Source organism: Sminthopsis crassicaudata, chromosome 6 (genome assembly GCF_048593235.1).
Source record: "Sminthopsis crassicaudata isolate SCR6 chromosome 6, ASM4859323v1, whole genome shotgun sequence".
Lineage (NCBI taxonomy): Eukaryota > Metazoa > Chordata > Mammalia > Dasyuromorphia > Dasyuridae > Sminthopsis > Sminthopsis crassicaudata.
The window spans coordinates 72846183-72870932 of record NC_133622.1 but is presented as its reverse complement, the minus strand read 5'-3'; the positions used below and the strand labels follow the sequence as shown (position 1 = coordinate 72870932).

The window sequence follows — 24750 nt, the reverse complement described above, 5'->3', positions numbered from 1 at the left end:
ATCAGATAAAGTATTTTCTAATTAAGATGTGTACATTTTTGGGGGGGACATAATATTATACCCTTGATAGAATATAGTGTAAACATAACTTTTAATGCAATGAAATTTGAAAAAATCATGTGACTCAATGTATTGCCATATTCATTTTGTTTGTAGATTTCTGAAGTATGCCTATAATCTATTTGATTTTTTTGTTTTTTTTTTTTTTCCCCCCTGGTGTTTTAGGAATGCTTGCCTTTTATTAAATAAATGTCTATCTGTTTTGTTGATTGAGCTCGGGCTAACAAGGTATGTCATTTCGTTTTGTAGTTTGAATTTAGGAGCTTTTGCTTGTAATATTTTGTCGATATTGCTAAGCAGAATGGTCTTGTAGTTTTCAAATTTACTTTGTTTGAATGTTTCTCCTGGTCCCTTGCAAAATTTGTTGTTTTTCATTGACATTGTTAAATTTAATTATATTTATCTATCCTGGAATTTTCAGCATATTTTCCTCCCCTTTTCTGGAAGTGATCTGTGTATTCTTTTTAACATTTTATTTTCTGAGCTTGGCAGATCTGAGCAGTTATTCTTTATTATTTCTTGCATCATATATTTTTTATGAGATCTGTGATCCTTTATTTCTCTTCAAGATCAATATTTTTTCTTGTACTTTGTAGAGATTTTATTTTATTTTTAACATTTTTTACCCATTTATCCTTTGTTTCTGTGTCTTTTTATTCTCAATCATTTATTCTCTCTTTTTTGTTTCTTTGGAGAGTTTTGTTACTGTATATTTCAGTTTTTCTGTCAGTTATTTTTGTTGTACAGATCATAATTTGTGCTTTTATATTTCTCATTTTTTTTTGGAACCATTCACAAATGAACATCCCGTTGTGCTTTCATACCATCTTAAGAATCCACAGATGCTGATTCTTGTTATTTTGTCTTGTAGTAATCTTGAGATTTTCAGATTGATCTAGGTGTCCTGGTAACCATCTTCCTTTTTGTTGTTAGCATCTTCCCAGTTGATTTGTCTGTTTGTCTTCATGATTTTAAACTGCGTTTTCTTCTTTCTGAAATTACTTTTATTTCTAATTCCTTTCTTTGCTCATGGCAGATCCTTCAAGGACCATACCTGGAACTGTCTCTGCCCCCTTCCATGATGAGCATTTCACATTTCACCACTTTTCACTTATTTTTCCTATGCATCTATACCTTCTCATGAGCTGTATTTCTTGTGTTTTTGTGTATCCAAAGTTAAGTTCTATTGTTAGTTGCCACAATGGTGGGATGAGGAGAAGGATAGGGGGAGGGGGGGGTTACTGTTAGTAGAGACTGCCACTGCAGCAAGAGAATTTGAGAGCACTATCAATAAGTTTTGTTATATACAGCTCTGATAGATGTGAAAGGGATAAGGGATTAGCATTCTCTGCTGTTATTTACTTTATTTATTATTTACTTACTTAAGATTCTTGGTATTTTAACTAGAGGACATATCTGCAATGATTGTATATCTTAGATAAAATTCTTAATTTGGAGAGTTTTGAGAGTTCTTTTAAAATTTTTCCCCATATCATTGAAATAGTATAAGATTGTTGATCTGTTCATTCTCATTCAGGTTACATGACTGGAACAATCTTATTTTCTAAGCCATGCATTTCATGATATCATAGTTTAGCATTTACTTTGGAATGTTTATTTGATCTTTTTCCTTCATTATTGTCTTACTACTTTATAGTCTCTAAAAGATGCATTTTTATTTTTACCTGCTTTTGTTTTTTATGATCTCTATATTCCCCAGAACATTTTATTCACTATTTTAATATATTCTCAAGTTATTTTGAAAACATGCATAGACATCATTCCCAAGGTGTTTTTTTTGTTTTGTTTTGTTTTGTTTTGTTTTGTTTTGTTTTAACTCTTGGAGTAAGATGTTAATTATAATTGAAAAATAGAAGGTTAATATAAAGTAGTTCTGATAAGTTTTTATGGACAGTTATCAAATTCAATCCTTTTATTTTGTAGGTAAACAGGGTGGGGGGGGAAATCAGAAATTTTAGAAGATTTTAGCTATATAGTATATAGAGTATATAGTATATATATATATATATATAGTTATATATAGTATAGATTTTAGCTTTTAGATTTTTAGATACATTAAAGGTTATATAGTCAAACTCCTTAATTCTAAAGAAAAATAGACTGATATTAGGGAAGATGAAATGATTTGAGTGAAACTGCACACCTACTTAGTGACTAGAGCCAGGACTTTATAATCCATTTCCTGACCTATCCTTCTTTGCTACTAAAAATGTTGGTACATTTCCATTCATGAGGAATTTTATTTTGTTTTTTTCTAAACTAACAGCAAAATGATTTAAAGGTCTTAGCTTTTTCTTTTTATTAAACCTGAAACAGATTTTAAGTCTCTTTGTAATCTGTTCATATTCTCTTTTTTTTTTTTTTTTTTTTTTTTTTTTTTTTAATAAGAATAGTGAAAAATGACCACACCAAACAAGACACCACCTGGTGCTGACCCTAAGCAGTTGGAAAGGACTGGGACAGTACGTGAAATAGGTTCACAGGCTGTTTGGTCCCTCTCATCTTGTAAGCCAGGTAAAAAAATAATACTTTTTTTTGTAATAGTTATACTTATTTTTCTTTCTATACTGAATTTAAAATTTGTTATATCATCAGTGAGAATGACATTCATTATATACGTAGCTTAAGTGTATCCTTAGGATATTACAATAGTGGATAATCTTCATTGTGTTGTTTGGATATTTTGGGAGAATTTTTGGAAACACATGAGTAGCAATTGCACAGACTATGAAAGCATAATATGTATTTGAATCATATTATAGATTTATATAAGTGTAACATCAATTGTTGTTATTGTTATATGTATAAAATTGTTATTGTAAATAAATAATTGTTATTATTGGGGAATTAGAAGTATCCATAGACCTACAGATATTGTACCCCTCACTATTTATGGAGGTACTGAAAAAAGACAACAGCTTTGTCATTAAAAACTTTGTACCAGAGAAAAAATAGACTAGATTCACTATTGCTTTGCCAAATACCTAGCTTCATATAATGTTGAACTGTGATAGAGGATGTTAAAAAAAATTGAGTAGAATGAGTTATATCGTTATCATCACCCTTAGTTACTAAGAATTTGGGGGAGCCAAATTTATAATTTCGTTGGTATCAAGAAGTATCAATGAAGAAACTCCTTTTACCAAAATAGATCAAAATCTCTTCTTCAACTTAAAAGTTTTAAAGTTTTCCTGTCTTAGGGCAGGCATCTAGAGCTTAAGTAACTTCCCTTTGATCAGAGGTGTGCCTCGAGCCTGGGCACATTTGACACTCAGGTTGTTATGTAGCTAGTATGCTATGCTATCTCTCATATTAAGAATAATAAACATTACATTAATACATATCATAAATTGTTCAGCCATTTCTCAGTTACGAACAATCTCTTAGTCTATAGTTATTTAGCACTACAAAAAAAGGGGCTTCTCTAAATATTTGTAAATACTTTTCATCTTTCTTTGTTTTCTTTGTAACTTAAGACATTGTTGGTTCAGAGGGTATGCACAATTGAGTAATTTTTTGAGCATGTTTCCATATTATTTTCCAATAAAAAGTAAAAGCACATCATTTAAAAAATTATTTTTTCAAAAAAAAAAAAATCTATTTTCTCTCCCTTTCAACTCCTCTACTTCCATTGGGTATAAAAGGAAAACAAAACCCTTATGACAAATCAAAGAAAACAGATTTCTCCACTGGGTAAAGCCAAAAAGTATACATATCATTCTGCACTCGATTCAGCACCTAGAAGATGTTAGCATGTTTCATCTTCAGTCTTCAACAGCTGTAGCTGGCCAATGAATTTATTAGAACTCTTTAAGTCTTTCAAAATTGCTTTTCCTTATGTTGTTATTAATTCATTGTATAAACTGTTCTATTGATTTTCATTTGTAAAATATGAAAAATCTTATAGGAAAGCATGCTAGAAAATCATGAGCAGTTATTTCAAAAAATTGAGAAACATTGAAAGGTAAAACCAATTTAAATAAAGTTTGGTAGGAGATCCAGGTAAATAAAGTCATCCTGAAGATAGTATAGAAAAAAAATAGGAAGAGAATTATGAACAGAATGAACAAGATTTGTAAAGATATTTAAAACAAACTTTCACTATCAAAAAAAGGAGACTCAGCACAATTGAACTATATCATTATAATCCCAGATGTGCTTTATAGAATTAATAGAAATTGTGATAAGCACAATAAATTCAGGAAAAGCAGCTAGGTTTCAAGTATACACAAAGGAAATCTTTAGTGGAGGCAAAAATTATGAGGGGAGTGAGTCCACTGAAAAATGAATGTTAAAGATTGTTTCTACATGTAATTGGAAAAAGATAAAATAGTAAGTAGTAAAAAAAATAAATGGGAAAGGAACCTAAAATTGCTGGATCTTAAAAATATATTACAAAGCAGTGACTTTAAAACAATTTGTTACTATTTAACAAATTTAGGGATCAATGAATGGAATAGAATAGGTAAACAACATGCGTTGTTTGTATGTATATATGTATGTTTGTAGTATAGTGTTGGATAATCCAAGACTACGTAAGGGTAAGAATGAACTGTTGACAAAATCTTTTGAGAAGGTTGGTAAACAGTCTGGCAGGAATTATAAAGTCTGACATCTCACATCATATAAGAAGATAAGTTCTAAATAGATAAATTATCAAACATCATAAATAAAATAAGGAGAAAGGAAGAAATTACCTTTCAAATTCATGGATAGCCAAACAGCTTATGAAGAAACTGGGAATAAAGAGGATCATATAAGATAAAATTGACAGCTTCAATTACAATTTTTAAAAAGTTTTCACAAACAAAATCAATGTGGCTACAATTAGAAGAGAAACTAGTAATTGGGGGTTGACAGGGAGTAGGGAGTAAGGATGGAGAAAAGACCAGCACAGAATCCTGTAGCAAGTTTTTCTGATAAGGGCCATATCACCAAGCATATAAGAAAACAATTTAAATTTCTAAAAATAAGAATTATTTCTCAGTTAATAAATGGCCAAAAGGTTTGAACAGGGAGTTTTCAAAGGAATAAATATCAACTCTTTAAATCTTTCAAAATTGTTTTTCCTTATGTTATTGTTATTGTTCATTGTATAAACTGTTCTATTGATTTTCAGTTGTAAAATATGAAAAAACTTAATAGGAAAGCATATTAGAAAATCATGAGCAACTATGATTTGAAAAATTGCTTGAAATTGAAGTTAATAACCAGAAAAATGCTAATGAAAACTGTTCTAAGGTTCTATCACATGCCTATCAGATAGGCAAAGTTGAAAAAAAAAAAGGGAAAATGACAAATGTTATAAAGGAGATATAGGGAAAACAGGCACATTCATGTACTGCTAGAACCAAGAATTGGTCCAACAATTCTGGTTAAACAATTTGGAATTATAAGTAAAAAATAAGTGCCTAAAGTGCACTTTAGGTCAAAGATCAGAGAAAGAGGAAAAGAACATATGTACAAAAATACTTATAACAGCTATTTTTTCTACAGGCAAAGAACTGGAAAATAAGGGGCAGGAAAGAGAAGTAAGCAGAAGCAGGATAACATTGTATACAGTTACAGCAGTATTGATCAACTGACTTAGCTCTTCTCAGCAATAAAATGATCCAAGATAATTTCAAAGAATTCATGATGATACTATCCCACTTCTACTGAAGGAAGTGATGGATTGATTCTGAATGCAGATGGAAGCATACTATTTTTTTACTTTTTAAATTTTTTTCATAGTTGGGTTTTTTTTGGAGTCTGTCATAGTTAGGTCTGTGTTTTCTTTTACAATATAGCTAATATGGAAATGATTTGCATGAAAGCACATATATAACCTATATCAAACTGTTTATTCTCTCAAGGAGGGGTGGGAGGTAATGAGAGTTAGAGAAAGAACTTGGAATTCAAAATTTTAAAAAATGAATATTAAAAATTTTTACATGTAATTGGGGGAAAATAAATTATTAGTCAAAAATGTTTTTAGACAACTGGTTTTTTTTTTTTTTTCATTCAACTTAAGATTTTTGAGTATTCTTTGTAAACAAACCTAGTCACAATTTGCAAGCACATTGACATCCCTACTTTCCTCTTTCCAAAATATTAAACATGATTAGTGTCCTTACAGAAGGAAGGAAAGAAGAAAGAAAAGGAGGAAGGAAAAAAGGTCATCAAATAAGGAATAGTTGAATCAATTATGGTATAAATGCAGTGAAATACTATTGAACTCTAAGTAATAAAGGAATAGTTTCAGAAAAAAATTTGGGAAGATTTGTATGAACTTATGCAAAGCTTATTGTTATAAGAGGAACATCCTTACTGATGAGTTCACAAATTCAGTTGAGTCTTTGAGTAATTTGTGTTTCTTTAGTGGCTGTTGAAATCTCTGGATCATATGCTTAATAGATATTTATTAAATTGAATGTTATCAACTTTGACATTATTCACTAGAAAAATTATACTGTAGCTTTGGCTAGAATAATCTTCCCTATATTTATGTTTCCTCCCATTTTAAAATTCATTTTTTATTGACTGTTTATGTGGCTTGGTGGACTTAATATTGGTGGATATATATTTATGTTTTTAGATGTTGTTGATATCATATTAGTTCTAAAGTCATAATTATGTGTCAAGTACAATTAAAAATCAACTCTGTCTGAAAGCAGACAGATTATACTACTTATAATTACTTCTGCAGTCATCTTGAGAAATTATTTTGTGGGCTTTAATTTCCAAAATAAGATTGGTCTAGATTATCTCTTTGAGATCCCTTCTAGCCCTGGAGCTCTGAATCTGTAACCAGCTTTAAATTTATGAAACAAAATAATTTTTAATAGTATTTTATTATTCCAATTACATATAAAGATACAGGTAGATTATATTTCTTTGCAGTTTTTTTCATTAATTCCTGTAGCGAGCTATCGTCTCCAGAAGCTGCTGGATCGCTCTCTGGGAAGAGATCTGCTGTGTCTACTCAAATCTCTCAGACAGATTCTTCTTCCTGTAACGAACCGTTGTCTCCAGGCAGTTGCTGTTAACTCTTGTCCAAAGAAGTGACTTCCCTTCCTGCAGAGAGCCCCGTCAAGCCTGATGCAATTCAGAGTCTTTCTTCTTGAATCCTGGCTCTGAATCTCCTCCAGCTCTTATCCTTCTCCAGGCCGATCTGCTCTCTGCGCCCATTGCTGTCTCTTTTTATCCTCCCAGAGAATGGGCGTGGGATAATGCAAGGGCTTCTGGGAAGAACCACCCCAGCCAATGAGCTTGCCCCCTCTATCAAGTCAACCTGAGTTCTCACCTTGTAATTGTCCAGAAAACCTGAATTCTCACCTTGTCACCATCCAGACAACCTCAGTTCTCACCTAGTAATCCCAACATCTCCCCCTTTCTTTTGATTTAGAACATAGGACAGTCATGACCTTGAAACATAAATCCATCAATATGGGAAATATTATAGATAATTACATAAATGACCTTGAAACATAAATCCATCAATATGGGAAGTATTACAGATAATTACATAAATTACATAAGCATATAGTAACATAGTAACATAACGCATGCTAGAAGTATATAACATAATCAAATAATCATAAATTGAAAATTTATAAATGTCCATAAGTCCATTGTCCATTAGTCTCATCTTGTGTGAGGAAGTCCAATGATTCCTGCTGGTTTTTAAAGTTCTTTAACAGTCTTCTTATTATCCATGCTCTTTCAGTGTCAGATGTTTCTTAGATCTTCTCCTTTATTTTGAGGTCTTTCTCTTTTTCTGTCTCTCTCTGGTGGACAAGGCGAATATGACTCGTTGGCACCCATCTGATTCCTTCTCCTGCTGAAGAAATACAAGCAAACCCTCTCTCCCAGGCAGTTAACCTATCTAATTATTACCTTCTATTTACCACTTTCTAAATCTCTTCTCATCATCTGGCAATTACATTGGAATTGTTTGCACTGGACACAGCCCTGTTGGTTTAAAAGGCCTGTATTCTCCCCAAGTGTAATCCATTTTTGCAATCTGATTGCCTTTTGACTCACTTATCAGGTAATCCCTTTCTGCCATGTGATTGCTTTTCTGCTGGTTGATTAAATCATAGTCCTGACCTTCTAAAGGTTCTTTGGGTGTAGCATTAGCTGCCATCATGCCCCAAGTCTTTTTTGCCTGGGGTCCTGGACCTGGGCCCCTCATCCCATTTCCCTGAATTATTCTACACTCTGATGCCCAATGGAGTCCTCTGTTGCATTTTGGACATGGGGTTTTAGGTCTTCTTTCACCCTGTCTTCTCACTGTATCTCCATACCTACACTGAGCTCTTAGATGCCCAATTTTTCCACATTGAAAACATCGCCGAGTTTCTCTAGAAGTCCCTTGCCAGGAGGGACCCTGCCTTTCCACATTCATCATTGTCCGGGTGTAAAAAGCATTTGTTCCCACTGTAGCACAGCGTCTTATGATCTCCTCTAAAGGAGCATCTTTGTCTAATCTCCATATAATTCTTTTGCAAATCTCATTGGCATTTTCCTTAGCCAGATGTCTGGTCATTATTTCTGTAGCTGAATTTTCTCCAATAGTTCTTTTGACAGCAGTTTGCAAACGTCCCACAAAATCTGCAAAAGGTTCATTGGGACCTTGCTGTATTTTAGTGAAAGCCTCTCCACGATCTTTCTGTCCAGGAAGGACACCCCAAGCTTTTATTGCAGCCTTAGCAATTTGCTCATATATTGTCATGGTATAATTAATCTGTTCCGAATTCTCTCCATACTGACCTTCACCAGCTAAGTGCTCAAAAGTGAATTGTGTGTTAACTCCTATTTCCAAATTGCATCTGACTTGAATTTTACATAATTCATGAAATTCCGCAAGCCATAATAAATTTTCTCCAGGTTCCAGACATGTCCTTGCTATGGATTTCCAATCATTCGGGGTTAGGACTTCATAAGACAAACCATCTAGTAACATTTTGACATAAGCTGATGTAGCCCCATAAAGGGTACAACCTTTTTTCAAATCCTTAATTTTATTCAAATCTAAAGGTGCATATCTTCTCCTTTTTTTACCTACAGAGTCAGTATTTTCAATCACAGGATATGCATGTATAAAATCACTTATATCCTGTCCTTCTCTCTTAGCTTTAACCAATGCTTTTTCTAATCTTGTCATAGGCTTAGGCTTCTTCACAGGCAATTCTGTTTGTGTTTCTGCCTCTTCCCCTCTTTCTTCCTCCATCTCTGAAGGTGGGGTTGATGTGGGCCTGTCAATAATCTGTTCTCTAGGCAGGGTTGAAGCTTCTTCAAGAGAATCATACCATAATTCCTCATTTAAATCCTCTTGCTCTAGGGAAAGATCTTGATCTTTCCTTTTTTCCTCACACTTCCTCCTCTGTTCATTTTTAGAACTTTTCCTTCTCCTACAACTTGCTTGATAGTTTAAGGCTAATTGAACTATGTTGTAGATATAAAATACTTCTGCAGAAATTGAACGAGGCCCATTTTTTGCTTGAAATTCTTTCATTTCATATCCCACTAGCTTCCATTTATCTACATCTATCTTTTCTTCCTCTAAGAACCAAGGGGATGTGTGTCTTAATGCAGCCAAGAGTTTAGCAATCTGTACCCAGGTTACAAGTAAACTCTGCTCCTCAGTTATCTTGATTATACTCTCTATAGTACCACTCCTGAATGGGGGTGGAGCTGAGGTTGCTTCTGGGGCTGGGGATGAGTCGGCTGAGGTCCAGGGATTGAATATAGCTAACATCTGCCCCATTTCAGCTATAAGAGATTCCTGGTTTAGCCCTTAACAAGTTAAGTTCCTTATTTATCTATTAGCATGCTCACTTAATCTTTAACAAAGTTTCCTCGTTACTCACGGTTCTGGGTCAGAGAGACTGAGATCTAGATTGGAAGCTTTTCCACTGGAATCAGGACTGTGTCTGTCCCTGTTCGGGCGCCAAATTGTGAAGGTCTGGTCTAGCTCTTCTTGTCAGGATAAGCAAATGTCCTTGCCCCACGTGTGGACGCCAATTGTAGCGAGCTATCGTCTCCAGAAGCTGCTGGATCGCTCTCTGGGAAGAGATCTGCTGTGTCTACTCAAATCTCTCAGACAGATTCTTCTTCCTGTAACGAACCGTTGTCTCCAGGCAGTTGCTGTTAACTCTTGTCCAAAGAAGTGACTTCCCTTCCTGCAGAGAGCCCCGTCAAGCCTGATGCAATTCAGAGTCTTTCTTCTTGAATCCTGGCTCTGAATCTCCTCCAGCTCTTATCCTTCTCCAGGCCGATCTGCTCTCTGCGCCCATTGCTGTCTCTTTTTATCCTCCCAGAGAATGGGCGTGGGATAATGCAAGGGCTTCTGGGAAGAACCACCCCAGCCAATGAGCTTGCCCCCTCTATCAAGTCAACCTGAGTTCTCACCTTGTAATTGTCCAGAAAACCTGAATTCTCACCTTGTCACCATCCAGACAACCTCAGTTCTCACCTAGTAATCCCAACAAATTCCCTTGAAATTGTTGATCTTGTTCTACCAGATGAATTTTGTTATGATTTTTCTAGCCCTGTAAAGTAATTTCTTGGCATTTTTGATTAGTATGGTACTGAATTAGTAGATTAATTTAGGTAGAATTCCCATGAATATTTGATATTCTTTCAGTTGTTTAGATCTCACTTTATTTGCATGAAAAGTGCTTTGTAATTTTGTTCATATAATTCCTGGCTTTGTCTTGACAGGTAGACTCCCAAATATTTTATATTAGTTATTTTAAATGGGATTTCTATTTTTTCCTTTTTGCTGCTGGACTTTTTGGTAACATATAGAAATGCCAGTGATTTTTGAGGGTTTATTTTATATCCTTGAACTTTGTTAAAGTTGTTTATTATTTCTAGTAGTTTTTAGTTGATTCTCTAGGGTTCTCTAAATATACACATATCATCTGCAGAGTGTTAGTTTTTTTTCTTCATTTCCTATTCCAATTCCTACCATTTATTTTTCTTCTCTTATTGCTAAAGCTAACATTATTGAATAATAGTGATAATGGGCAAACTTGTTTTCCTCTTGATCTTATTGAAAAAGCTTCTAGCTTATCCCCATTTCATATAATATCTGTTAGATAGCCCTGCATTCCTGATATAAATAAATCCTACTTGATCATAGTGTATTATCCTGGTGTGATAAGTTGCAGTAATCTCTTTGCTAATATTTTACATTGCCTTTTCTTCCAATATAATTCCTTTCCTATCCCAGTTTCTTTTTTATATCATCACACTAAAGTCAATTTATACCTGAGTACCCTAAACAAAGAGAGAGATATCAAGAGTTACATGTGTAATCTTCCCATATAGGGATGTCAACATTTTAATCTTTAAAGAAGTTTTTTTTTTTTTTTTTTCCTTCCATTTTTTTTTATGCTTCTCTTAAGTCTTGTTTTTGGAGATCAGTTTTTCTGTTCAGCTCTGGTCTTTTCATTAAAAAATGATTGAAAATCTCCTATTTCATTGAATGTCCATCTTTTCCCCTGAAAGAAAATGCTTAGTTTTGCTGGGTAGCTGATTTTTTTTTTTTTTAATTTATTTTTTTTTTATTAAAGCTGTTTATTTTCAAAACATATGCATGGATAATTTTTCAACATTGATTCTTGCAAAACCTTGTGTTCCAATTTTCCTGCCTTTCCCCCCACCCCCTCCCCTAGATGTCAAGTAATCTAATATATGTTAAACATGGTAAAAATATATGTTAAATACAATATATGCATATATATTTATATAATTTTTTTGTGGAGCAAGATAATTATTTTTTCTAGCATAAAACAAGTGAGAGTATGTATTCAGTGAAATTGTTTGCTACAGTGATGGAGGAGATCCAGGGCAGAGTCCAAGTTGTTGGGGATTTCCTGTGCATAGTGAGATCCTGTATATGATCTTGTTTGATGGATATATACTACATTGGAAAATTGTGGAGCCACCTGGAAGAGATCTAGTACCAGTCAAAAGATTTGGCTTGATCATCTCCACAGGAAAAAAGGAAGTGAATGAAGATTGTTCAGATTATGACACACTTTTGAATGGTTATTTGGAACAGGCCATACAAATCTACAATGAGTTGGGCCTCAAGTTAAAAAGGAAAGTGAACTTTTTTACCTTTGGGGAAATTGTGTAGTTTGTTCACTGATTCCAAGTTTCCCAAAAACAAAGGACCATCTTTTTAAGAATAACCTTCTATTAGTGTTACGGTGGGGCAATGAGACATGGAATATACCAGTCTGAAAAATTGAAGATGTATATTGCAAAGAAGGTAATTAAGAGATAAATGGTGGATGTAATCAGGCTGCAATATGTAACCAATGAAGAACTTCAGAGAATAATAGTAAAATATGTCATTAGGAAAATGCATGGCAGAAAAAAAAATTGGGCTTGATCATGGAGCATGGGATGACAAGATGATAATGTTTAAAGTCAGCAAAAGTGGAAGAAAGCCTCCTAATTATTTGGATTGCCAATTTTGGGGAAGACAGACAGTATTTGCACAAAATAGGGATGCATGGATGAATTACCTATATCCTTAAAGAGAATATCCAAGTTGATAAGATCATTGATCCATAAGAGTATTTGAGTGATTTAAATAATATTTTTCTAAACAATGATTTCTTGAATATTGAGCAAAATTGTTTTTCTTTAAGTATCTCAGTGGAGTTTATCATTATTATTGATATAAATTATTGTTGCATAATACTATGATTTTGAGAGGGAAGATACCTTAAGTGCCTAATGCTCTTATTTTATAATTGAGAAACTGATATTTAGAGGTTAAAAAAGTTTTCCAGCATCAGCCCACAATGGCATGGCTGTGCCTAGGACCTAGGCTTCCTAATTGACAGTCCACTATTTCATTATCAGGCCTACTTCAGAGTTTGGACTGAATGTTTAGTAAATCTAGAAGGGGTGGGCTTTTCTTTGGTGGTGTTGATAATATGATTTTGAGGGACTTTCTAAATTCCTATGGATTAATTTTTCTCCTAAAGTTGAATGCTGGGAGATATAGGAGGGAGTTTTAGCTATATGAGGGGTTGTCTTTAGTCTACATTTTAATGCATTGGTATCCAATTGACTCATATTTATGATTTTTTTTCCTGGAAATTAACATTTTGAGATTATAGTCCTCTTGTCTTCTTTATTAGGATTTGGAGTGGATCAGTTACGAGATGATAATCTGGAAACTTATTGGCAGTCAGATGGTTCACAACCTCATTTGGTGAACATCCAATTTAGGTAATATTTTGTTTTTCAATTTTTATGGGATATTTCTGGGGAGAATGTTATGATTTTAGTCCCATTAGTGTAAATTTGATAAAAAAATTTTTTTATACACAGAGCATAGCTCTTGTGAAGATTTTGAGATTAGTTCTGATCACTTAGGTGTAAATATTTTGAGGGCATAAATACTATGGTTTATTAAATACCTTAAACTGCCAATGCTCAGTAAATGTTGGTTAGTTAATTTCTAGAAGTTAATAAATCTCAAAAAGTGTGTTTTGCTCATGGCAGAATAATAGCAGATCTATAAGAATTATGGCACATTCTTTAGCTGTTAACAAATCTTAGATTTGAACAGGAATCTTTTATTTGCAATTTTTAACAGTTTTAACTATTGATGTCTTCATGTGATTGACTACAATTCTAATCTGAAGAAGCATGGACAAGCAACCAATTTGCTGTGTTGCATCATTCCATCATTATGATTTTAGAGTAGTAGATGTATATTTCAAATCTCTAAAACTAAGTCTGTAGTTTAAGTTGCTATACACCTCATATTATGAGTGCATTTATTTTGTTCTTTTTAAAAATTGATGACTTGTTGTTATATCGATAATTTTGGGGGGATAAAGAGGAACTTTCCCTTCTTCCATATGGAATCTTTTGTAACAAAGATAATTTATATTTGGACAAACTGCAAGTCCCAACAAATGATATATTTGTGTGTTTATTTCCCAGTTTCCTCCCTGATATCTAAGTGAAATTATATGTAAAAAGAGGAGAAAAGTTTTTCTTTGGGATTTTGTTTCTTTTGAATTTAACCAGAACCAAATAAGATAAGCAATTCCATATACAAAGTACAATAGACAAAGACAACTGTATGTATGCCCATTACTGTATTTTATGAACAGCTTACATTTTTTGCCTATAATAATTTCATAAATAAATGTTATTTCCCAGACTGTTCTACATTGTGCAGTTGTGTTTCCTACTGATTTTTTTTTTTTTCCTATGCATTTAAAAAAATATTTTAGCAACTCTTTTCCTACCTTGTGGTATCATTTTGCCCTCACCACCAACACAATAATAAAAGCAAAACCTTTGTATTGAATAAGCATAATCAAGCAAAACAATATCACCCACTTAGTACAGTTGAAAAAGTGTGTTCCACACTATATTTTGACTTCTTCACCTCTCTGTCAGGAAGTGCTTGCTGTCTTAGTGTGCTGAAGAAATATTTTTTTGCCCCTTTTTTTCCTGAATTTGTGTCTTGGACAAGGGTAACATCCAAACCAGGCTTTTTATTCTCTCTGTCATTGAAAAACTTAAATAAAATAATTTATATTATTTTGGCAATTGTTATTGGTATTATGATAATTTTTTTTCACCATATTGCTGTATCTAATTTCCTTTCTGAGAATGAGGAAAAATATATTTCTCTCTTTACTACTGAGATTTAACCTTCTTGTTTCTCAGCAAGAAAATTTCATGCTTAACAAAAGAAAAGTTGATTTTTTTTTTTCTTTGTGCCTTCTATTCTGAAAGGTTAGGAAGAAAATTGGTCCTAGAATTACTTTCTTATTATGTTCTATAAACTGTATCATTTTTATTTGTGTGTGTGTGCACATGTATATGCACACATGCGTGCGTACACACACATACACACACACACACACACACACACACACACAGAGTGGTTCAAGCATCAGAATGACATAGGTGATGTAGACACCAGATGATGACCAAAAGTTGGGGTTTAGTCATATGAAGAATTCACAGTGGCCACTCTCTTTGGCAACAGGCAGATTTATTTGGAGAAGAGCTTACAGACACAATGAAGGGATACAATAGATACCAGGAATGGCATATATGAAATAGAGTGGGAAAGCATATGGAGAACAAGTTCCCTAATGGAGCTCAGTAGAAAGGGAGTGCCCTATGAGGTTGGGACATGCCCTTAGCTGGCAGCCCAAATCCTGAAAGGGACAAAGCACCCTAAAAGAATTAGCTAACTATAAGGAAGAGAAGTGAGGTTGGGAAGCATAGTGGAGTTAGAGGAGATATTACGTGGCATGGGGGAGGGGGAGGGGAAGGGGAAAGACATTATAAAGTAGAGTGCCATGGCAGACCAAAGGAAAGCAGCAGCCTTGGAATGGCCCATAAGTAGATTATATAGGAAAACTAAGCAACCTCCCCAGAGTGTAGTTCCAAAATCATGGAGCTTGATCCCTATCAGAGCCTTCTCCCTGCCTGCCTCAAGGATTAATTTTTATCAATTCCTATGCTAACCACACCTAATGTTGAAGACCTCATCTCTTAAACACACACACACACACACACTGTATTTGAAGTATATGTGTGTGTATATATAATTGAATATATGTAATTTTATATATATATATATATGGGCTAGATTATGAAGCAGTCTGTAAGTTACATGTGTTTAGCTATTGTTGAGGAATTGCACATAAGAGAATCATCCAGATAACTGCATCCAGTGCTTATTCCTTTAAGAACCAAAATAAATTTTTTAAATTTAGGGTACTCTTGCTTTAAAGAATATGTGACACAATCATGATTTAAGATTGATGGTTATAATGGGCCAGAATTCTGGAGAAAGGTTTTAAATCAGTGGAATTGATAAGACAGTGGTTATCTAATTTAGCCTGGTGATTAATAGTTCTCTATTTCAGTACATGTACTTAGTAATTAATATAGTTCTACAAGATTCACACCTATGATGATGTATATAAGCTGGGAGAAACTCATCTCCCACCTTTGTGGTGGCTGGAGGCTAGAGCACAAGACTTGGACTCAGAGAGATATTCATTCCAATTCTCACCACCGTGGGAGACTGGAACAGACTCAGGGAAAACAGAGGACTGGAGGCCAGAGCACAAGCTCCTGGACTCAGGGAGACTTCAAGACAGAGACCTTCGTGATGGTCTTCTTGCCTCCCCACAGAAACCAAGACACATTACAGAGGACCTCCAGAAAGCTAGCTCGGGCCACAGGCAAGGAGACAAGACTATGAAGGAGACAATAAAGTGTTCCCCATTTTTTGTTTTTTTGCTGTTATTTCTCCCCTACAGCATGGTCCGCACACTGAAGAATATAAGCATCACTATCACCTCTGGATGTTTGTAACAGGTGTTGATCGAGGCAAACTTTCAAATGGAGAAGAGGACTGTAGTCAGAGCAGGCATTTAAATCTCTCATCAGTCTCCTGGCTTAGCCCTTTTATGTATTGGCTCATTTAATTACCCTGACTAAAAAAAGTCTTACCAGGGCTCTTCTTCCTTAACTCTGGAAGGATCCTTCTCACAAACAGCTCTGGTTCTTCTTGAAATTCTTTTGCCCCATGTTGGGCACCATATGTTGTTAAGGGACAGGTCAATTCTCCAAGAGGTTCCCAAGCTGTGACACTTAACATCTGAAGGTGTTGCAAGGCAGCCTTTGCTGACACAGGTGTTGTGGACTGAGAGCAAGAGAAATTGGAGGCAGAGGGAAGAGGAGAGAGACAGACAACACAACAGCCTCTCAGTCAGAGAGGTCAGAGAACAGCCACTGGCTCTCAGTCTTCTTGTATCATCCTCTCACAAGAGGAGATACCATTCTGGGTTGCATCTCTAGCAGCCACTGTCAGGTGGCTCCTGTGTATTCCAACAGTTTTCCCGTGTATTCCAAGAGATGGTGAAAGATGTTTATGCTTCTATAGGAAGATAGTAGATTGTTATTTTAGAACTTAAACAAGGCAGCGTATTCATTTATTTTGCTTAATTGTATTTCTTTGTTGAGACAATGTTCTATTTGGGATTTGGGAGCTGTCATTGGTAAATGATAGCAATACTTTTAAAAACATAATCAAACATTTTTAAAGAAAAAGATATATAGGATGTATTTTTTCATGATCCAGAAATATTTGTTATAGCCTATGATAGGCCTAATGAATCATTGGATTCTCTGAGACATGATAAGACTATTGTAGGACTGAAAGTCCTCAGGAATCATTGGATTCTCTGAGACATCATAAGACTATTGTAGGACTTGAAAGTCCTCAGGAATCATTGGATTCTCTGAGACATCATAAGACTATTGTAGGACTTGAAAGTCCTCAGGAATCATTGGATTCTCTGAGGTATCATAAGATTGTTGCGGGACTTCAAAACCTGTAGGGATCATTGGATTTCCTAACACGTGAAGCAATGGACAATAGATTGATTTTGGACTATCTCTTGGTTGCTGAAGAAGGCATATGTGTGACTGATGTTTGCATTCCCTCCTTCTAGGACTTCTGGAAATCTTTTACAAAACCATGTTGATTTATATTGTTTGTTATATCACTACTTGCATGTACAATTCATCGAGCCTGCACTGACTGTGGGGAGAGTCATCACTAATAGCTTCTGTGTTATTGCTATGTGCTTGTGTAATAACTCCCTAATAAGGCCCTTCAACCCAGAAACCTGCTAGCAAATCCCCACTTCAATTTAGTGCTTTTCATCTCCCTTCCTGAGATGTCTGGGAGGATGTGATTATCTCCTTTTTAGTGCTTTCATCTCCCCTCCTGAGAAGTTGGGGAGCATGATCACCATCTTTTTGGGGTTCTCACCTCCCTGAAAAGTCAAGGATGGTGCGACCACCTGTGGTCTAAAACAAAAGAAAGTGGGAGATGTAAAGGGCTAGAACTGAGCAAATGCACTTGGATAATGGAGCACATGAGACTAATTGCCAATTGGAAGGTTCCCTATTAACTTGTTTGAAGGTTGACCCTCCCCAGCTATTCTGTGCTGACTTGATTGGTGGGACTAAGAGGGGGAAGTGACATACGTGGGAGGAGTAGGAAGAGGAAATTGGGACGCTCTCTCTGTGTCTCCTGACATTTGAGGGAGGAAGGTGTGTGTGAGATTGCTAGATCTAATCACCTGACCTTGACTGTAAAAGATCAAGAATAAAGATGTTTAGTGATCCTGACTCTGGCTGATGTTCCCAGATTACTGTGCTTTTTGAGTTTTACCTACTTTTTATAGATTTCTTTTTAAACATAGTTTTAATTGATATTTTTGTTTTAATCTTTCATATTTTAACCTTTCCTCTTCCTTTTTCCACAGCCTTCCCTTATAACAAAGAATAAAAAGGAAGGATAATATAATTTTGCAAAAGTGATCCAAGTTTGATATTGTCTACAATTCCATAGTTTTTCTTTATCTTCTTTACTGTCAGATTTATATGCCGCTTCTTACTGCTGTCAACATATTTGTTCTTAGGTGCTTTTCCAATAAAACCTTCAATTAGAATTTGCTGTATATAATCCATTGTGGATTGGGAAACCAGCTAGCTAAGCATTTCAACGATGTTTAAAATGAGAGTAAATGAAGGTTTGAGGACCTTTGTCAAGAGAAATATATGTGAACCTGATGTCATCTATTTTGACCACTTTGAGAATTCTTTTGCTTTCACCCCCTCCTACTTTTATAAATTGAATCAATGAATCAAATTTTTTGGGAAGAATATAAAAGGCAGTCCTGGGAAAATTAATAAAGAAAAGAGCACTGTAGCAGGTATCAGGAAAGTGTGTTTTTAGATGTGAGTTCAGATACCAACTGTGTGACTCTGACTTCCTGAGTCAAATTTTCTTTATCTGAACTTAGGGATGGTAGTCCTGATTTTACAAGAATTAAAAAAAATTATAAGTATCAAGATACATAAAAGAGGTCTGCAAAATTCAAAGCCACATGTAAAATATTGGCTACTATTTTAAAATTATTGTTAATAGCGATTGCTGGTCAATTACAGTCAGATCAAACCACAAATATTTATTGTCAACCTTCACAATCATGATGTATACTTTGAAGAATATAGAAGCATATCATTCACATGGCCCCTGTCCTTATGAAGTTTACTCAAAGGGAAAAAAGATTCAGATATATGAAGTAAGTATGGTATGGTCTTTAATCTTGCTAAATTAGGTAGCACACAAAATAAAATGCTGTTAAGTGATAATAAAATAGGCATCATGGTGGGCAAGACAATGAGTCCAGAAAATGCCATGGAAAATGGAACTAAAAGGAAGAATAGTTTGTTCAGTTCTCATTTATTTATGAAAGTAGAGGATTAGGATAGCCAGAATGGCTGATATTATTAGATTATTCTAATTTCTTGATTATGTTCTGTATAATTAAGTTTGCTAAATAAAATAATCAAATGTATTTATACTATTTTTCACAGTCTCTGAATTATTGTTAGATTTATGATTTCATCAATATGGCTTTTCTCTCCAAAGACATAGACCGCAATCCCGACATGACTGCCCTTCTTATATAACTATTTTTCATTCATTCTCAGCAAACTAGAGATCTTTCTTTCTTTCTCTTGATATCATAAAGATACCTGCTGAACAATGGGCTGTCGATCAGTTACATTTTTGCTGTCAATATGTGGCCCATTGAAAAAAACAAAAATATCACACCTTTCTGAGAGATCCTTTACACTGTTGCTTTTTTGTAGTTATATATTTATAATATAGATAGAGCACTGAACTTAGAGTCAGAAAGACTGAATTTGAATATGGATTCAGATGCTTTCTGACTGTGTAACCTTGGAGAAGTCACTTAAAATATGCCTTAATGTCTTCATCTGTAAGATGGGGGTGAATATAGTATTTTGCTCTTGGGATTTGAGTATTGCGAGGATCAGCTAAGAAAATACAGACAAATTGTTTTGTAAACCTTAAAAATGCTATATAAATGCCTGGCTCCATTCAATGTGTACTTCATTGTCCTTTGGTGTTCCTCAGTTTTGATTCTTTTGCTACTGTGGTGTTCTATGATTACTAGTCATAAAGTATCATCACAATAATATTAATATAAAGTTGTACCATTAGTTTAGGGAAATGATTGGGGTCAACAAAAGTCTTGTAATTTCCCCAAAACAAGCCAACATACTCTCCTCTTGTTTGACTTTTAAGTGTTATCTTTTTGCGGTGTCTTGTTACAGAGAGATAATGCACATACATATGCATGCACATTCTTGTGTGTCTTGATAGTAGATACTCGTCTGTCATTTAGTGTTTCTTTGCAGATAGTTAAGCCAAATTTTTTAAGTGATTAGGACTGTCATTTAAGAGGCTCTAAAAAATTCTGGGCCTGATAGTAAGTTATCTGCAAAGACAAACTTGTGGAAATTAGTTTTTATAGGAAATGTCCCTTTAATTAGAATTCATACTAAATCTCTATGATGGTGGCAAACAATTTTGATTAGCATACGTCTTTTTGTTTTTGTGTTTCATTTTGTATTAGTGTTAAGAGGATATTTAGACAAGATTATCTCATACCTTTCAGGGAGTCATATTATTGTGACATCTGTCACAGCTGGTTGGAGAAAGACTTTTTTTTTTTTTTTTTTTTTTTTTTTTTTTTTTTGCTCCATCTCTGCAAATACAGACTCTCTTAGATGTCTTTCTTTTTTTTTTTTTTTTTTTTTTTTTTTTTTTTTTTTTTTGAGGGGGGAGTAGGAGAAAGCAAAAAGCTCCAAGATTTTTTTTTCCCTTCAGAAATATTGACAATAAATGTTTCATTGATTTCAAGATTATACCATCTCCAGGATGGGCTCCCTCTGTAAAAACCTTGTCTAGTTCAAATGATTTTTTTTTTTTTTGTTGTTTGCTCTCTAGGGTTTCCACTTCCTCAAAAAAATTATCTAAAAGTGAAGGTAGAGCCCCCATGGAAGTGGGAGAGGGGGTTGTTCACTTCTCTTGAAAAAAATTTGTTATAAAAATTGCTTAAGGCAATTTCCATCTTTGGTCTGTTCTGTTTCTTTCTTCCAGTTTCATCCTTAAAAGTCTTGGATAACTCTGTTTTGTTGGGTCTCTTGCCAAGGTTCTTTATGTTATTTTTTTCTTCCCACAGCTGTTTGTTTTGTTAGGCATTTCAGTTTATAATTTTCCATTCACCTTCTCCCATGATTTGGTAAATGAAGTTATAGTTTTAAAATGGGCCTGCTGTGGACTATTACATGTTTCTGCTTGGCAAGTAGATAGGCCGTTTTAGATGATGGCATTGTTTAGCCTTTTTGGTATTTTTATGCCAGTTGATTTCCATCAGCTATACTTGTATATGAAACTGTTTGATGTCAGCATCCTTTAACATGCCCACTTTCCACTCTTTTTGTTTCAAAATTTGTTTAAATTGATTGGGTAGGAGTTGTTTTAATTTTACTCCATGTCTTTTCTACATTATTTAATTTCATCTTTGCTCAAATAGGTAATTTGTATACAGAAATGATTCCATTATTAGTAATATGTTGATAAAGTCTCACTTTGATTTTTGTGATGTTAATAATAATAAATAATGATAAACTAGCAAGCATTTATTAAGTTTACAATATATGGCTGGGGAGACAGCTAGGTAGCTCAGTAGAGAGAGCACTGAGCCTGGAGTTGGGAGATCCTGAGTTCAGATTCAGTTGCAGATGCTCACTAGTTAAGTGATCTTGGACAAGGTCCTTAACTTCTGTTTTCCTTAATCCTCTGGAGAAAGATTCATTGCCATAATGAACAGTATGGCCCATGACTGACGAACATAAGAAATACTTTCCCAGGTGCTATGCTAAGCTGTAGGGATACAAAGAGAAAGCAAAACCAATTTTGCCTTCAAGAGACTTACATTGTAACATGGAAAGCAACATGTAAAAATTAACACATAGAGAACAAATCCATGCTGTACCTTCCCAGGGGAAGAGCTTTTATTAAGGGGAAGAGGGTTGGATTAGTGAGTGATAATAGAGATGCAGTTAGAGCATCTGTATTTTTAAGGTGGGAGGAAATTTATTAATTATGGAACAAACATTTATTAGAAGGTTCAAGAAAACCTGGAGTGGGATATTAAGGGTGGGGAAGTAAAGGCTTGAGGGGAATGGCATTGAAGAAATGAACAAAATGAGCTTTGGGGAGGGAGAGGGTTTTTTGGACAACCGGAGATTTACTACCATAGAAATGGGGAAATGAAGGTGTGACAATATAACTATTGAGAAATAAGCCCAAGAATAGTAACAATGAGTTCTTTTCATGAAGGTAGATGATTAGAAGGTGCAGGATCTACTCTTTAGGTATTGGGCATAGCTTTTAAGATCTAAGAGATAATGGAAGTGACTGACACAGGAGAGATGTGTTTCTGACCTACCATGTCCTGTGTATAATTAAAAAATTTTTTCAATCAGCATAAATCTACTTTGTTCTCTTCCCCTAATAGAGAATGAAAGAAAAACAAAACCTCTTTTATAAATGTGATATCAAGCAAAACATATTTCCACATTGGCCATGTCTAAAAAAACTCCATACGGAGTCCTTTACCTCTAGCATATCATTAGTTTTGTGAATTCATTGGTGGTGGTTATACTGATCAGAATTTCTTATTCCTTCAAAGTAGGCTTGCCTTTACCATATTTTTATTATTGCATAAATTGTTCTAGTTCTGTTCACTTCATTTTGGATCAATTCATATAATTCTTGCTGAGTTTCTCTGAAACCATTCCCTTCATCATTTCTTAGAGCACAGTAATATTCCATCTCATTTATATGCCATAGCTTATTTAGCCATTCCCCCTATTGTTGGGCATCTTTTTAGATTCCCCTCTGCTATCTTAAAAGTTGCTATAATATTTTTATGATTAAAAGGTGTTTTTTTGTTTGTTTGTTTGTTTTTTTTTGCTTAAGATTAATCTCCCACTTAATCTGTCTTTCCACTAATTCCTTCTTCCTTTTTCCCTATTTGAGTGAAATGTATTTCTGTACCCAGCTCTATTTGTTATTCTTTCCTTCTTTGCCACCTTTAGATGAGGGAAGGCTCAGGGGTCTGTTATTTCCTCTCTACCTTCTTGTTTGTATAAATGTCTGTTCTGATTATATGAAAACAATTTTCCATAAATTTCCCTCCATCCTCTTTCCTGTTCTTCTCTGAAGATCATCAAGACACAGTGGAATCTTGCCTGATGACCTGGGAATAATTTGGAGAGCTCAGGAGGTGATTTGGGTCTGGCCCTGTGCCCTTGGGAGGCAACCCAGGGAGGTAGCCAGAGAAGGTTTGTGCTACTCCACTCACCACATCCAGCATTTTCTGATTTTGTTCTTGAAGGAGCTATCACTGATCTATAGGGATGATTCTCATGTTTAATCTGCAATTCTGGACTTCTCATTCCTTACTCCTAATCTGCATTTTCCAACTTTTTTTTTTTTTTTTTTGGCATCTTTCTTAATGCCTGCCTGAGCATGGAAAATCAATGAGTTTTAAAGTACATGTGATTTAATTTGAAGGGTCTTAAGTCATTTATATAATTTCTCTACCACTTTTACTCTGCAACAAATATTGGCAAACTGAATTTTCATGATCATTTTTTTGCAAATGTTTATTGTTAGCACTGCAATATGAAATGACCAGAAGTTCATCAAAGTGCTGTCTTTGCACATTTATGTTTCTTGTATTTAAGTCACATCAAACTTGAGTTCAAAATAAAGACTCTCCCTGAGTTCATAAGCTCCACTGATTTTTATTATAGTCTATATGTAGATCACTAGATCATTCTCCAATCTCTTCATCCAGCCATAACTTTTTTTTTGACTTTCAGTGTCTTATTTCTAACTGCCTATTAAGACATCTCAAGCTGGATGTTTTGTAAATATTTAAAAATTCATGTCTTTCCTTGGACATCACTATCGCTCTGGTACAGGCCCATGTCATTTCACTTTGGCATTTCTTGGTGGCTAATCCCCCTCAAGTCTCTCTCTCTGCTCTACATTATTTTCTACTCAGTTGTTCAAGTGATTTTTCTAAATTGAGCTCAAGACTGACCATTCAATAAGCTGCGCTGCAGTGGTTCCCTAATACAAGGTCAAATAGAAAATCTTTTCTTTGGCTTTTAAAGCCTTTGATAATCTGACCTTTTTCCTATTTTTTCAGTCATAACAAATTGTATCTCTCTCATTGGTTGCCCCCCCTGTCAGAAATCTGTTCTTCCTCATTTCCACCTTCTGGCTTTCCTGGCTTCCTTAAGTCTCATTTTTATAAGAAGGTTTTCCTCAGCTCCCATGATCTTTGTGTCTTTTTCTCTGGGATTATCCTCAGTTTATCCAGTGCATATTTCTATGCTTAGTTGTATATATATTATTCTCCATTCTACTCTCCTTGAGAACTTGAATGTTTTTTTGCATTTCTTTGTATCCTTAGTACTTAGTCAGTGCCTGACATATGGTAAATGTATCAGTGCTTCTTGATTCTTTACCAAAGACATTTGTTTCTTATACTGTTTTTTACTTATTCATAGAAGAAAAACAACAGTGAAGACATTATGTATTTATGCAGACTACAAATCAGATGAAAGCTATACTCCAAGCAAGATCTCCGTCAGAGTAGGAAATAATTTTCACAACCTTCAAGAAATCAGAGTAAG

General features: G+C 34.5%; 1 protein-coding gene across 10 annotated transcripts in view; it reads left to right on the top strand.

Annotated features, from left to right (window-relative positions):
* Positions 1-24750, top strand: part of ANAPC10 (anaphase promoting complex subunit 10) — a 110394-nt gene that overhangs the window by 7468 nt on the left and 78176 nt on the right. For 4 of the 10 annotated variants that reach the window (XM_074276661.1, XM_074276660.1, XM_074276670.1 and 1 more), the window contains exons 2-5: positions 226-288; positions 2470-2595; positions 13233-13323; positions 24625-24745. In XM_074276661.1, coding sequence (XP_074132762.1) covers positions 2481-2595; positions 13233-13323; positions 24625-24745 — 327 coding nt within the window. In that variant the 5' untranslated portion in view covers positions 226-288; positions 2470-2480. Of the gene's footprint in view, positions 1-225; positions 289-2469; positions 2596-13232; positions 13324-24624; positions 24746-24750 lie in introns of those variants that run through there. The other 6 variants (XM_074276662.1, XM_074276664.1, XM_074276666.1 and 3 more) reach the window with 5 other exon arrangements.